Source organism: Artemia franciscana, chromosome 2 (genome assembly GCF_032884065.1).
Source record: "Artemia franciscana chromosome 2, ASM3288406v1, whole genome shotgun sequence".
Taxonomy (NCBI): domain Eukaryota; kingdom Metazoa; phylum Arthropoda; class Branchiopoda; order Anostraca; family Artemiidae; genus Artemia; species Artemia franciscana.
This window is the reverse complement of record NC_088864.1, coordinates 52,090,709-52,105,934: the sequence shown is the minus strand read 5'-3', so window position 1 is coordinate 52,105,934 and position 15,226 is coordinate 52,090,709. Positions and strand designations below refer to the sequence as shown.

The window sequence follows — 15,226 nt, the reverse complement described above, 5'->3', positions numbered from 1 at the left end:
TAACAACTTCATTGTAATTTTTGTTTTACATCCCTGGTCTTCAGGAGGGAGGGGGATGGGCAGGGGAAGTAGCACTTAACTTCTTTGTCCTCAATTGTGGGTCCCCTTTATTAAGTATGGCTTTCTTTGACTGCTCAACATGCATTTAAGTACACAGTTTTGAAGCACACAGTACTTCTACTTGAGTATGCATGTGGATTACAAGACAAAAGGTGTGAGATGCCACATGATCTTACATTACACCAGTTCGGGCTGTAGCAATTCATTGATAAAAAGCATGCAGATGAAAGTAATTTCAAATCTATTCTACTTCTTCTGAGTATATTTTGTTTTAGTAAGGTTAAACTAGAATTAGAAAAGAAGCTACTAAAAATTATGAGTAAAAACTTTGCACAACATGTATAGAAATTTTTGTCAAGTATAATAAGAATTAAACAGTATCCTTACTTACAGTATGCCTCTACTTCAGTGCAAATACTAACTACTCAATCCAATGCTAGGGGAATCTATTCAAATACATTTACAAAAAAAAAAAATGCAAAAAGATATGGGAATTCAGTTGAGAAAATTGTTTTAATTGCTGGGACTTGGGGTAATTATTATCATTCTTAGAGATTTGGCTAATTAACTGCTAAGTAAGAGATTTCTTCAAGAGATTGCTTTGAAATAAGTGTATTAAAATTTTAAAAGTTGGAGCTTGTAAATTATGTTTCTGTGATAGTTTTTAAAAATACTTCCATTTCAGGAAATATTTGAACTATGGTTACAATACTTTCCTCAGCCAGTATGATGGCTAAGTATTTGCTGAGACATCAAAGGTGTAATGTTTCAACCTACTCTGTAACAGATTTATTCAAATGGAAAGATTCCAGTGCTTTAATTGGAAAATTTTTAACAGTAAATGTAAGTGGCAAGTTTGGACTTATTTATTATGTACTAGCTTACCTGTCATGTGTTGATGTGACCTCAAAAGAAAAGAAAGTCAAGGACATAACAATTAAAGCAACACGCTCAAATTTATTTTTCTTCATACTACTCATCTATTTATTCTAGTGAGAGAGAGACTTTTGTTTTAAAAACGACTTTCACAGCGCGTTGCGCCGAATTAGTGCTTTTCGTCAGGTATTACAGTCAGATAAAACTTGTCAAATGAAAAAAAAGGGGGAAACACAGACACAGACACACAGTGTTAGACAGACACTAGTGTCTGTCTAACTAGTCTGATTATTTAATCAGATTAAAAAAACTGATCATCAACTAAAAAACTGAGTCAATACAACAAATTCACTGATTAATAATGTTTACAAATGCAGGAATGAAACTCTTCCTGTATCTCTTGTGGATTGGTGGGAGAAGTTGAAGGATGGGGAATTTCTGGGAGTTGGATCTTTGAGGTCAGGATCTTAAAGGTTGAAAGGGCGGGGTGAATAAATCTTAGAAACGGGGGTTTGTCATGGCTTTATTGCCAAACCGGGTACACAGGAGGGTTCTTCTCTCTAGTGGTTTAGGATATAAAATTCTGGTGTGTATACGAATTAGAAGGTTTTCCCGATGCGGGAAGTGGCCACATTCAGTCTCCAACATACTTGCATCAACTGTGTTTGTGCTTTGTTTGTGGTCATTGCAAGAGAAAACTGCACTGGAAACTGTAAACATTTAACTTCAAATTTCATATCTGTTAGGAAGGATCATTGGAATATGTGGTATCAGTATATCTTCCCCCTTGAACATGTCATTCAAAATTGTGGCTTTGATTTTATTTTTCATTTATTTTTCTTACTAAAAGTCTTCTACCAGTGCAAAGTTATGGTGAATTGATATTTCAGAGAAGAATGATAGGTACTTTAATTTTCAATATTAAAATGTGTGGTGTAATACCTAGAAAATCCAGTGAATTCAAAAATTCTGTTGGGTAATTGACTACTTCCTCTTTATTCATCATGGTATTGATGGACTTGAATTCAGTGCCAACTTCCCATTCCCAATATCCAGCATCATTTTGTAGTTGAACACATATAATGGTTTTCAAACTCAATTTCTTTATATTTCGCCATAAAAGGGATGATTTGATATATGCATTAAGTTCATCAGCTGGAGTTAAATGGAGTTTGACAAAATCACCAGACAATAAAATTAATGCTCTACCAAAGGGCTGTCTATTTCCCCTCAAATCTTGCAGTGTATAATCAAGTGTTTCCAATGTTTTTTGTGTGTCATTGTGCATTCCTCCCATATGATAAGTGTACATATTTGGAGAACTTTGCTGATTCCTAAATTTTTGTTAATATTGCATATTGGTGTCTTGCTGGTTTGTCAATTCAATGGCAATTTTAGTACTGAATGTGCTGTTTGACCATCATCCAACAGTATTGCCACAATCCCAGACGATCCAACTGCCAGTGCAATTTCATTCTGTGATCATATAGTTGCCAAAAATGATAAAGATGAGAAAAGTTTCCCTTGCACCTCTGAGTGCATCTATGAAGACAGTCTGCTCCTTTGATTTCTAATTGCTTGCATTTCTGTCTCATATGTTCTGGAACCTGTTTTGGAAGATTCTTTTTAGCAAATATGGCTTAGTGACACAGCAATTTTATATCATGAGTCAGCAAACCCTATCTTGACAATAATAAAAAAACAAACAGTTTTTTTTTAAACAAAGAAATAGAGTGACATTCAACTTATAATAAAATAAATTATTCTGTATGTTAGGAGACTTCCTATAAGCAGCGCTAAAGATTTATTTGCTTTAAAACTAGTTCTTATTCCAATTCAACCCTTGTGTATTGAATTGGAGTCAATGTTGTCCATCATGAGTCAACCCAAAATTTCGATCATCCCTAAAGTTCTATGACTACCTACCTTAGTTCTGCCCTAAGGTGGATGGATGGATGATAGACTATCAACAAGTGAAAATGTCTTAATTTTTGTACATTCCCGAAAAAGGCTGATGTCAGCTATGTCTTGCACTCAGACTATTAGTCTTGGCTTTTTCTCCAATTAGCCATGGATTAATGGCAACTTTTAATTAAAATTGATGTTGAACTGGACCTTGTGTTGAGCAGTTTTTTTTTTTATAGAATTTGAATAAAAATTAAGTTTGGCACCGCTGGGGCCGAAATTGTTGTTATATGCCTCAAGATGACAAGAAACACTACTTTTCTGTGGAAAAATCATTTTTGCCACTTAAAAAGGATACTAAAAGTTTCAATTTCCCTTCTAGTGAACCTACTCCTGATATTCTAGGACACCCCTGGGAGAAAACAAAAACAAAACATATCTTTGTCACCATCCTTCTTAGAAAAATACAAAATTTCATTTTTTCTTGCAGTTAAGGTCTTGAAACCTCTTGCAGTAAAGTTTTCTGATATGCTGAATTTTATTGAATTTTATTCTTTATGGGGGGGGGGGGGCTTTTTCCCTGTTTTCGGAAATTTTTTCCGGCTTTAAAATTTTGATGGGTAATTTTAAATTAAATTATTTTATATACTTTGAATACTCATTACCTGGGACGCAGCTTGGGTTTTGTGTTTGGGGGGAGGTAATCTGGGTCGTTACTAGCCAAAATGTTGGAGGGGGGCAAGATATTTTATCGACTGGCTGGTAACCAACTTTAGTCTGTTTACCAACCGTTTTTGTCAAAGATTTGCATAATGTCCGTTTTAAATACAATGCATAAAATCACTGCATGAGTCGGTAAAACTGCTGCATTTACCAACCAAGAATCAGATTTCTGTACATATCATGTCACTATTTTAATACTGTATATTTAACCAAAAGGAAAACTGTGGCACCATCTGTAAAATTACGACAGGAGTCGGTAAAACTGCTCCGTTTGTTGACCAAGTTCGAAATTTCCATAGATGACTTTTAGCGGTGTCGGAAAAATCGAGGCACGAAGTGCCACGATTTTAACGACTTCTTTTTTTATCGAGTTACCAAAACAATTGGGTGGTGGGGAGTCCCCCTCCCAGCACATTCAATGGAATGAGTGTGCTGACAAAATTGTCTATTGTGCCAACAAATACTGACACATTAGCTAAACTAAAAACACAAGCTAAATTCAAAGGCGTTGACGCTGTTCACCAACACCTTTTAACTTAAGGGATAAGTCACCCTCACCCCTCCCTTAACTGTGCCCCTGCCCTTAACCAACCAATTTTTTATGTATACATTGTTATCAGAATTTCTATTTCTTAAGTATAAATTCAGGTGGTATTAGCACAAGTCACTCCTTGCTTACAGCTTTTTACCATGGACTGTTTGATCAACAGTGACTAAGAAGAAATGCTTAGTTGCTTTTCCCTCTCATAATTCACGCTACTTCCCGTTGCAGGATACTCTCATTTTCAGTACCCTGAACCAGCGGCGGATCCAGGTGGGGAGTGTGGGGGGCGCGCGCCCCCTAACGTAGTAGTCGATTTGGGGATAATATCATGTTGCCATATTAAATGTCATATTTTTCGTAGAGGGTGAACAGCTTTTTATTTTTTTTATGGCTGGATAGTTTCTATAACTTACTGTTTTTTGTATCAGTATTTTTACATCATTTTATTTTCAACAGATTTATTAGAACTTTAACCCTCAGCAGATTTTGAATTAAATTTGCGACCATTTCCAAAACCTACCTACTGCGTATAATCGTTGAAGTTCCCTTTAAATTGCTGGCATTTCTTTGTTCGCAAACTTATCGGAGTAAAATATTTTGTGCCCCCCACTAAAATAATCCTGGATCCGCCCCTGCCCTGAACACTTCAATTCTTCTGTGTATAAATTGTATAAAATGGGACAGCCAAAAATGAGTACAACACCTTTTTATTGGCAATGAGTTGTCTCTGCCAGTTAGCCAAGTTTATTCACACCGGTATGTCACAAATGAAAAATGGAATTGAATGGAATATACAATTGAATGAAACTCAAATATTGAATGGAACTTGCTCAACCGCATGTTTCTGACACTTATGGCCTATTGTCATCAGAAACAATAAGACTTTGGTGACAAATAAAAATAATGTCACCAAAAGACAATATTTGTTAAATTCATGCAGCAAGTTGTGTTGCTGCGTGAGTTGATTAAAATCATAACAGCATGTGCAATATGTGCTTCCAGATTTTTTTCGGTGATATTCTTCATTATTTGAAAAGCGTGTATCCATCTTGACAACTCCAAACAATTTTCTGTAAGATTTGAACTTCCCAGTTAGAATGTTTAGTTGTTTATGTAATACTAGCTGTTGGGGTGGCGCTTCGCGCCACCCCAACACCTAATTGGTGGGGGCGCTTCGCCCCTCCCCCCAAGCCCCCCGCGCGTGTAAGTCGTTACGCGCTATTGTAGTTGTGTCCCTATGTCCCACCTGTGAATATATATATATATATATATATATATATATATATATATATATATATATATATATATATATATATATATATATATATATATATATATATATATATATATATATATATATATATATATATATATATATATATATATATATATATATATATATATATATATATATATATATATATATATATATATATATATATATATATATATATATATATATATATATATATATTTATATATATGTTTTTAACTACGTAAAACTTGCGAATATACAACTTTCTTTGCTTTCCCATTGTCTGTGCATATAAATAGAATGTCAGGTTTAACAACTCTTGAACATGCAACATATAATGGTCCATGGGAAAACAATCCGTATTCAGATCTATATCTCATGATTCTAATGATTGCCCTTGAGCTTTGTTGATGGTGATTGCTAATCGACGATTCCCTGTGTCGCCATCGTCATTTATATATCCCCCTGAGCCCCCCGGCGTCCCTGTTGTAGTTGTATCCCTGTGTCCCGGTTGTCATGTCCCGGTGTCCCGGTCGTCATTTGTGTCCCGGTCTGTATATACATTCGTTTTTGAATTGGTCTTTTTTAGGTTTTAGTTTTTTACCTTTTTTTAGTTTTTTTTTCTTTTTTTTAGTTTTGTTTTTCTCCTTTATTTTTCATTTTTTTTCCTTTTTCATTTTATTTTCTTTTTTAGTTTTTTTAGCTTTTTAGCTTTTTTAGTTTTTTATTAGTTTTTAGTTTTTTTTTAGTTTTTTTGTAGTTCATTTGTGTCCCGATGTCCCGGTCTGTAATTTCGTCAGTCGAAAACATGACGTCAGTCGACACAGAAACATGACGTCACCTGACAGATCCACAGACAGACAACTTATTTTTATATATATAGATAAGAACAGGTGGCGCTTTATTGTATTTGCATAAGTATCTGCATTTCATACTTTTACCTTTCTTGTAGGGGTGGATTACATCTGTTCGGAATCAAAAAGAATTTACCTTTCTTCACTTAACTGATGGTATTTCACCAAGGCTGCTGCAGGTTGTTATACCCAAGACCTTAGATTTACCTGTTGGTGAATGTTTTTCATTTACTGCTGTTGTGATCAAAGGACAAGTCGTCGAAAGTCCAAAGAAAGGCCAAACTTTTGAATTGATGGCTGAATCTTTGCAGGTAATAATAATTTTGGTATGCTATTAAACAATTAAAACAAGCTAAAAACAACATAATAACATTAATAAAATGAGAATACATTTTTTTTAATGATCTTTTGTAATATGTTTCTTTGAAGCTTTGCATGCACCTTTAAGACAACTCACCTATGCTAATAATTTGAAAGAAGTAATTTTATAAAGTTTTACAGCTAATATTGTGCTTACTCAATCTCATTTTCCTTTCATGGACCAAACTCCAACCCCGTTTTAGTTCTCTCTATGTATTTCCACGGCTGCATGAAAGACAGTGAGGAAAAGGTTTGATTGAAGCGAAACATCTCTCCGTATGTAAGCCATTTTTCCTTTGTGCTTGTTTTTTTTCTTAGAAAATTTATATGAAAAAAGGGAAGACATATTCCAACGTTATTGTATGATATTTCATGGGGATATTTTTCCTAGTATTACTGCGTGTTGATCATTATAACATTTTCTTCTATTTTTTCAAGTCTATTTTTCAGCATTAAATGTCCATTTTAACTAAATGTTATTCAGCTCAACAATGCTCCTAAGATTACACAGTATCTTATTGAGATTATCAAAATTTGTCTGAGAAAAAATATAAAAGGAAAGCGGTTCTAATTGCCGAATGACTTACGTTGATTTAAAGCTCTCGTAGCAATTTTGCTTCTCCAGATGGATCAATCTGCTCCTATGAGAGGGGGGAGGGGCTTGTCAGCAGAAATGTCAGCCATATTGCGAAACCTGTTGGCTGTCTTTCCACCTAGTGCGAGGTCTGCCCGTCTGGCCTAACCAAACATGTGATGTGGGGTTGAAGTCGTATATAATTTTAGTATGGACTGCCAGTGGCATTTGAAGAAGATGTTCAAACTATCTAAGAGCTCGTTGTGCAATTTGAGTTTGGAATGGCACTTGGTGAGTAAGGCAAGGGAGCCTTTCATTACTCAAAAAATCGTCCTATTGGAGCCCCTCGATTTAACGAAGTTGCTTCGTCTGGTAGGCATCAGTCATGCTCAAGGTGGTGGATTTGAGGGGTCATATCTCAGCGGTGTAGAGCAGGGATTGCCCGAATGGTGGGAAAAATTGCCTTTTAAGGGGTTAAGTACATAATCACCAGTTCTTGCATAACAAGAGGAAAATCTCAAGAAGTCTTATAATCATTATGCATCATAAAAAGCTATTGATGATGTTGAGATTTATTTTGTAATTCTGACTTTAGTTCATTTTAATATCACTGTTACATTTTTAAAAAGTTTAAAAAGATTGTGTTAAAACTTGATGTCGGTTTGGGCCATGTACATTCAGTATATTCGAGTACATTCCAACCCCCTATTATTTTTCACTCTTTTTTTTCAGTTTTACCAATTCTAATTTTCAATTGAGCCTTCTGATGCACTTTAAATATTTCTGTCCCTTATAAAAATAATTCTTCCCATAAAGTCTGATCATCTGTTGGCTTTCAAACTCTCTTTTTGATTTAACGAATAAAAGACATTGCTTTGTTATTCTCAATTTGATCACCTGATCTAGCAGATCACTTGAAATAGAAGACCGAAGAACTTTCTTAAAGGGAGCATCCCCAGTTGAACTTCCTACAAAAAAAAACTTTTGTCTGAGCAATAACGACCAAGGTCAGCTATTGTTACCCAGATAAACAGTTTTTTAACAGTTAAAAAACCGAACTAAATATATTTTAGTCTCTATTTTTTCTTCTGCTTCGCTACTACCTATGTTACCCTTTTTGCCAAAGGAACACAATAGGCCTATTTGTATATTTCTTCTTTTTTTTTACAAACCCATATTCTCAATGCGAGTCTAGGGATAACTGTCATATAATCGCTAAGAAATAAAGTAAGAAACAAATGAATCTTCTTGTCTTCGAAAAGATTTCAGGCTGGATCTATATAAAAGTGCTTAATTTTCTTAATTGTGTTCATTAGGTTAATTATGGGCAAGAAAATAATCACATTCGTAATGCTGATCGAGGACTGGCTGTTGTATGATCATTAAAAATAAGTAAGAAACAAAAGAATCTTTTTGTCTTCAAACAATTTCAGGCTGGATCGAAATCAACTTCAACCTTTGTAGGAAAGTCAGTTTTTGGTATACTGTCTGCACTGTCTCTCAATTTAATAAATTCAACTAAATAATGGAAATCCAAATCTTATGAGTTGAAAACAAACTTGTTTTGAATATTTGCAGTCCAGCTCCATGACGTTATACTTTTAATAGTGGTATTTAATTTTATTAAACCCTTGCTGAACTACCTATCTCCCTCTCCTCTTGTGTTTCCTATTCATTTTTTTGTTCATTTCTGCAGTGCGTGTCAAATTTCAAATCAATTTAAACGTATTTAATTTTCTTAAGTTTTTAATTAAAAGTATTTAATTTTCTTAATTAGGCTAATTTTATGAACGAAGCTAGCATACAAAGGGGAAAATTAAGTCTGAATTGAGTACTTCTTGGATAGGAAAATTTATATGGAATATTCTAAAGATTATTTTTACGAGAATGTGAATGGCCATCTTCAGAATTATAATTTGTTTGTTGTACTGACAGAGTATCATTCAAAGATTTATTTCTTAGTATTGGTTTATTAAATGTTTATTTGTTATTAAAGAAATAACAAAGATATTATTTTTAGGTACTGTCAAAAGGAACAAATGATGTTGCATTCCCATTCACTTCAAAGGATAATCACCCTCCAGATTACGTTCGAAAATACCTTCACTTGAGAAGCAAAACTGCCCGCTTTTCTAACACTCTCCGCCTCCGATCTCTTCTAACATCTAGTATACACGATTATTTTCATAAGAACAACTTTGTCCAGATTCATACACCTGTATTGACCTCAAATGATTGTGAAGGTGGGGGAGAAATTTTCTCAATTAAGCCTGATAGCCAGAAGTTATGTCAGATGATGGCCAAAGAAGGAAAATCAGAAGAAGAAGCATATTTTGATAAGAAGGTTTTCTTGACTGTATCAGGTCAACTTCATTTAGAAGCGGTATGTAGGTAGGATTATAATCTGGATTATGGAAAAGGTGCCAATTTAAAAAATCCTAAGGGGAAAGTTGAGAGGCTGGCTTAATTGAAGATGGAAATTGGACTTAGTCCATATTAGTTGGATAATTGCCAATAATTTAGGTTCCCTAAACCTTTATTGTAAAACATTACAACAAAACTAGGTGCAGTGACATATATAGGCTAGTGGAAATATATTTCTCAGTATGGGGCATTAGATAGGTTCCCTATCACTTTGTGACTCCCTCCCTAGGAGAAATGCTAGTTCATATTTTATAGGCTAGTATGAAAAAATCGAAGCCGGTTAGAAGAATGGAAATCATACTAGGAAATTTTTCTTGAAAGTTAGGTTGAGAAAATGAAAGAAGTGAATCTTCAACTTTAATTTTCTTGGGTGGGAAGGGTCTGCTTGTAGGAGGGGAGTTCTCCTATCTTTCTCTGATTCTAGGGAGGATGTTTCTATTGATTAGATAGTAAAAAAATCGATGATGAAAGTACTTTGTGATAATAAAACTTAAAACGAACAGAACCCACCTTTTGTTTACTACTACTACCCTGAACAACTCACTGCAGCACCAAGCCGCCCAAGGTGAACGCAGCTGCGCACGCTCTTCCTGCATCTCAATATATTCAAAGCTTAAGTCTTTACCCCCTCCCATGAAGTTCAAGTTCCTTTAAATCCTCTTCACGCCTCATTTGGGGACGACCTGCTTTTTGTTTGGTACCTGATGGATGGCCAAAAAGCACAATCTCTCATCCTTCATCTGTAAAACATGTCCGACCCATCTCAACTTTTCTTTCATTATAGCCCTAGAAAGTGGAATAGAACCGCATTTTTTGAACAGATCATTGTTTGAAATGCGGTCTGTCAAACTCTTATCTTAAACTATTCTTAAGCAATTCCCCTGGGAAAACATTTATTAACTCTTACTCTGCCCTTTGAAGTGCCCGCGTTCAGAACCATGATTTACCACTATCATTACTTGACCTGATGTTTACGTTAAGATTTAATTTAGAAAACAACATATTTTCATGCTGGGATTGTTTGCTATTATAATTTGGGGATAAATATACTCATTTAAGGTTATTGGTTTTGAAATATACGCTTTCGGTAAGACTGGAAACTACAAATTTATCAGTTGAAACAATGCAGTTTGGACCCTAGCAAATACCAACGGGCAATATTTATTATATTTTAACAAGCTTTCAACCAAGCCCCATTTAATTTTAGCGTAAAAAGCAGGGACCTCAAACATAAAAACTTTAGCGTAAACTTTGGGAATTGCGGAATGGGCTGTTTTGGTGCAATGAAAAGATTCCTTTACTTGGTAGCATTATTCTTAACGACCACGAAGAAATATAAAGATAGAGGATTAGTTGGGGTTACTCTGTAGTAATGTTAATGTAAGGTAATTAGTATTGTAAATAAATTGCATTAAAATAGCATCTAAAATGTACGCATTAACAATTAAAAAACAGTTATTAAAAATAAAAATAAATAAACAATTTAAAAAATTGCATTGATACAATTAAATTAGATTCTAAATAAATTAACAATACAAAAATTTGCGACAATGAGTAAATATTTTAATTAGAATGTTTTATCCGATGCTATATATTTCAACATTTTTTTTTATTATTTCTAAATGGAAAGGGTGTATAGCCTTAAAAGTTGTTTCTTTGACAAAAAGTTGTCATTGCTACATAAACTTGTAGTTTCGTTATTTAATATTCGTTTTGTTATGATAAGATCATAACCACTAATCAAAATGTAGCCACATCAGAAATCAAAATTAAACAGACTTGATACAGCTAAGAATCTGTTTAACCTCTTCTTTTTTTTAGTGGAATAGAGAAAGTGTATAACTTCAACCCTGCCTTTCGAGCTGAGAATTCACGAGGCAGACGTCATCTCTCTGAATTCTGGATGGTCGAGGCGGAAATGGCTTTTGTATTTGAAATTTCAGAATTGTTATCCGTTATGGAAAACCTTGTCAGATATTGTGCTGAATACATTCTCTCTCACGAGAATGGGGAAATAGCAGTATTGGAAAAAACTACTAAAGGTGTTAAGGTTAGATTTTAATTGTTCATTTGTTAACTTCCTTTTGTTTTGCAGTACATTTTAACCCTCTTTGTGCATTAACTGTTTTTCTTCTTCTTCAGCAAGCGGGGGTTTTTCAGTCGATACTATTTAGCCCTTTTCCTTTTGACTCACTCTGTGAGATCGACAGAGCTATGGAGCTGGTTTGTCTTATATAATTTGTATCTGCTCAGATTTCTTTAAGTATATCTTTTGAAACTAGCAGTTGAATTATAAGAGAATATATATTGAGCTCTGTGGTCTGTGAGAAAGTATGGTCAGCAAGACTCTTGGCTGTTATTAGAATTTTGTGGTGTTTGAAGCATTCTAACATTTTACATCGCAGGATATACTGTGCAGACGTCAGCATATTACATTCAAATAGGCAATGATCTATTGTTTCATTCTTAAGATTACATGACCTGCAAAGGGGGGACGAGGGAACTTCGCCACTTGAATTAGGGAACTGATGTGAAAATGCCTGAAAATGTAGCCCATTTGAACCTGACCGAATTCTATGATAAATCTTGGAAAGGTGATAGGGTAGGATTCTTATTATTTAGCATTACCTCTGTAAGTCTCCAGTGGTAGATATCTCTAATGGGGATTGGTCTGCCACTTGGCTGGTCAATATTTAAAGCATTTTTTGCTATTTCATCTGCCTTATGGTTACCTATTATACCCAAGTGGCTTGGAATATATTGGATATGAGTTAAAATACCTTTTGAAGCGAAAGTATCAATAATCCTAAGACAAAGAAATGTGTTAATATCCATCTTATATTGAGAAGCTGAAGAAATCAGCTCAAGGCTTGACAAAGAGTCAGAATATATTATAATATTTTTAATATTAACATTCATATATTCATTATATGAAATTAATGCAAATTCCCTTGGGACTTAGTGATTTATTAAGCAAAGAGATTTTCGTACAAGGACTTAAGAACTTGAATATATTTCAATGACATATTATCTGCAATAGCCATGTCGGAGAAATTAGTTTGGAATGCGATTTTGAACTTTTAAATCGTGCTCGAAAAGCTGGAAATAAGAGTGACGAGATAAGTCGTAAAGCATGCGAGTTTTTTACAAAGGACGATATAATCAAGGCTAAGGAGATACTGTGGTCTTCTGCTCACTACACCAATAGAGTGTCAATTAAAAAAAGTGCCGAAGACAATATTAACGAAATGTTAAAGGTACTTGAACTTTGTGAGCAACGTAACGTTAAGCTGCCAGTCTTTGTGATAGTTGAACCTGACGAAGTCCCTATCTGTCCTGGTGAGATAGCTGCAGTAATCACCAGAAAAGTTACAGAAGTTTGTAATAAGCTAGACAATTTCATGAATAAGGACCCTCTCGCCCCCTCGATTGTTCCTACAGTTATTGAAACAAAGCCCTCATATGCAGTGGTACTCAAGAATTTGCCCTCTGACCTCACGAAGTCCGATTTGAGGAAAGACTTTTTGCAAAAAATGTGTGGCAGAGAGTGCTCTAAAATTGTCGAAGTTCAGCCCAGAAAAGATAATTGGCGAGTTGTTACAGCTAGCAAGGCTGATGCAGAAACTCTTGTCGGGGTCTTTCAGAACGGTGATAAATCTCTTTCTGCAACAATCAGGAGCCCCTCTCACCTCGGTATTGCTCGATTTGTTCCCAGAAATATAAATGACGATGAACTTTGCGCACTGATTCCTAAATGTGTCAGTTCAAGACAGATTGGCAACACCCGCTCGTTTCGATTGAAATTTGAAACCAAAGTTGATCTTATGAATGCAAAAAAAAATCCCCCAGTCATAGATGAGAGGATCAAAGTGGCTGAGTATCTCTCCCTCCCGGTAAGATGTTTCAAGTGTCAAGCTTACGGACATATATCCAGTAGCTGCAAAAATGAAGCTATTTGCGCAGTCTGCGGTGACCATGGTCATTCAAGCTCCAAAACATCTCCTTGTCAAAGGCCCAAGAAGTGTGCATTGTGCAAATCACAGGATCATCCCTGTAACAGCTTCAAATGTCCAGTCGCCCAAGGACTTTTAAGTAAAGTTAAGTCAGCATAATGGCTCGAGCCTTAAGTCTCTTATCATGGAATATCAATGGCAAACTGGTTGACAAAGGCCTAGTCCTCTCTGAACTTTTAAGTACAAATGAAATAATTTTTCTGCAAGAACATTTTTTGTCTCATGAAAGGAAAAATTTACTCAGCATTTCACAGAATTCTTATCTCTTATTTCACCCAGCGAAAATGAATCAGAGCCGTGGCCGACCTTCAGGCGGATTAGCTATCATTCCACAATTTCCCGTCAATCTCCTTGAGTCGAATGACCATTTCATTGCTGCCGAATTTTCGGACCTAATCTGTATAAACGTTTACCTGCCAACTAATTACTGCTCTTTGCAATCAGAGAATAAATTCATAAATGCTTGCAAAAAGCTAGCGAGTTTTGTGAAGGGAGTTTCAAAGCGTCCAAATGCTCGAGTTTTGATTGCAGGAGACTTTAATTGTGACTTAACAGACAGTTCATCGCCAAGAACCCAACTCCTTCTGAATTCCCTCCCCCCTTCCTACTCAGTTGCTGACAAAACAGAAACTTTCACGTTTATTGGTGTCCTGTCAGCGACTTCTAACCTTGATCATTTTATTGCATCTTTCCCCTGTGAAACTGTCGAGGTAATTTGCGATGGCTTTTATTCGGATCACCTTCCAATAAAGTTGAAAATAAATGCTTCATTTCATGCCCCTAAACAGTAGGATAAAAACTGGTTTTATATAAAAGACTGGAAAGAAGTTAACCGCGAGATGTTTCGTTTTGAATGTGACAGAATATTAAATAAAATAAAGGTGCCCTTTCATTTGTTGTGCACGTGCTCTGGCCTTAGTGAAAAAGAAATAGCCATTGGACTTACCACCTATCTAGCTGAAATTAACCATGCATTAAAGTGTGCTGAAGCTTCAGCTGTCCCGTGCAAGCGTATTAGGAAAGGCTCTCAAGTTCAGGGTTGGTCTAAAAACCCTTCCCTTATTTCTGCGTGCGAGTCTTCTAAAATTTGACTGAATATTTGGAGGGATTGCGGCAGGCCTAAGTCTGGGACTATAAATGGTCTGCGGCTACGTTCTAAACGTTTTTTTGCTAAAGTGTTAAGAAAATATAAGGTTGATCTTATTGAGAAAAACGCTCATAAAATTGCAGAGAACCCTTCGAAGCTCTGGAAAAAATTTGAACGCCCTTGTGAACACATTAGTGCAAATAATATTCCTGAGGCTGAGTGGATAAATTATTATAAGCATGAGTTTTCTTCTCCCGATCCTGCTCCTGAGTCAAAATTTGAAAAAGAATTAAGTGCTTGTCTGAAGAAACACGAACCTTCGACATTTATAATTAAGCCAAGTGATGTATCGTTCTATTGTCAAAAACTAAAGAAAAGAAATTCCGCTGGAGTTGATGGAATTACTGCCAGACATTTTGATTATGCTAGTGCTCTTCTTTTTAATCATTTATCTCTACTTGTTCAAATGTCTATTGAAAACGGAGTTGTTCCTTATCAATTTACAGTTGGTCAAATAACCCCTATCCCGAAAAAAGGCAAAAAGGATTTTA

The 15,226-nt window shown here is 35.2% G+C and overlaps 1 protein-coding gene across 1 annotated transcript in view; it reads left to right on the top strand.

Annotated features, from left to right (window-relative positions):
• LOC136043434 (asparaginyl-tRNA synthetase-like) overlaps positions 1–15,226 on the top strand; it is a 39,377-nt gene that overhangs the window by 7,142 nt on the left and 17,009 nt on the right. The window contains exons 2-5 of the mRNA XM_065728350.1: positions 746–903; positions 6,316–6,528; positions 9,172–9,542; positions 11,397–11,625. Of these exons, the coding sequence (XP_065584422.1) occupies positions 760–903; positions 6,316–6,528; positions 9,172–9,542; positions 11,397–11,625 (957 nt within the window). The 5' untranslated portion in view covers positions 746–759. The remainder of the gene's footprint in view (positions 1–745; positions 904–6,315; positions 6,529–9,171; positions 9,543–11,396; positions 11,626–15,226) is intronic.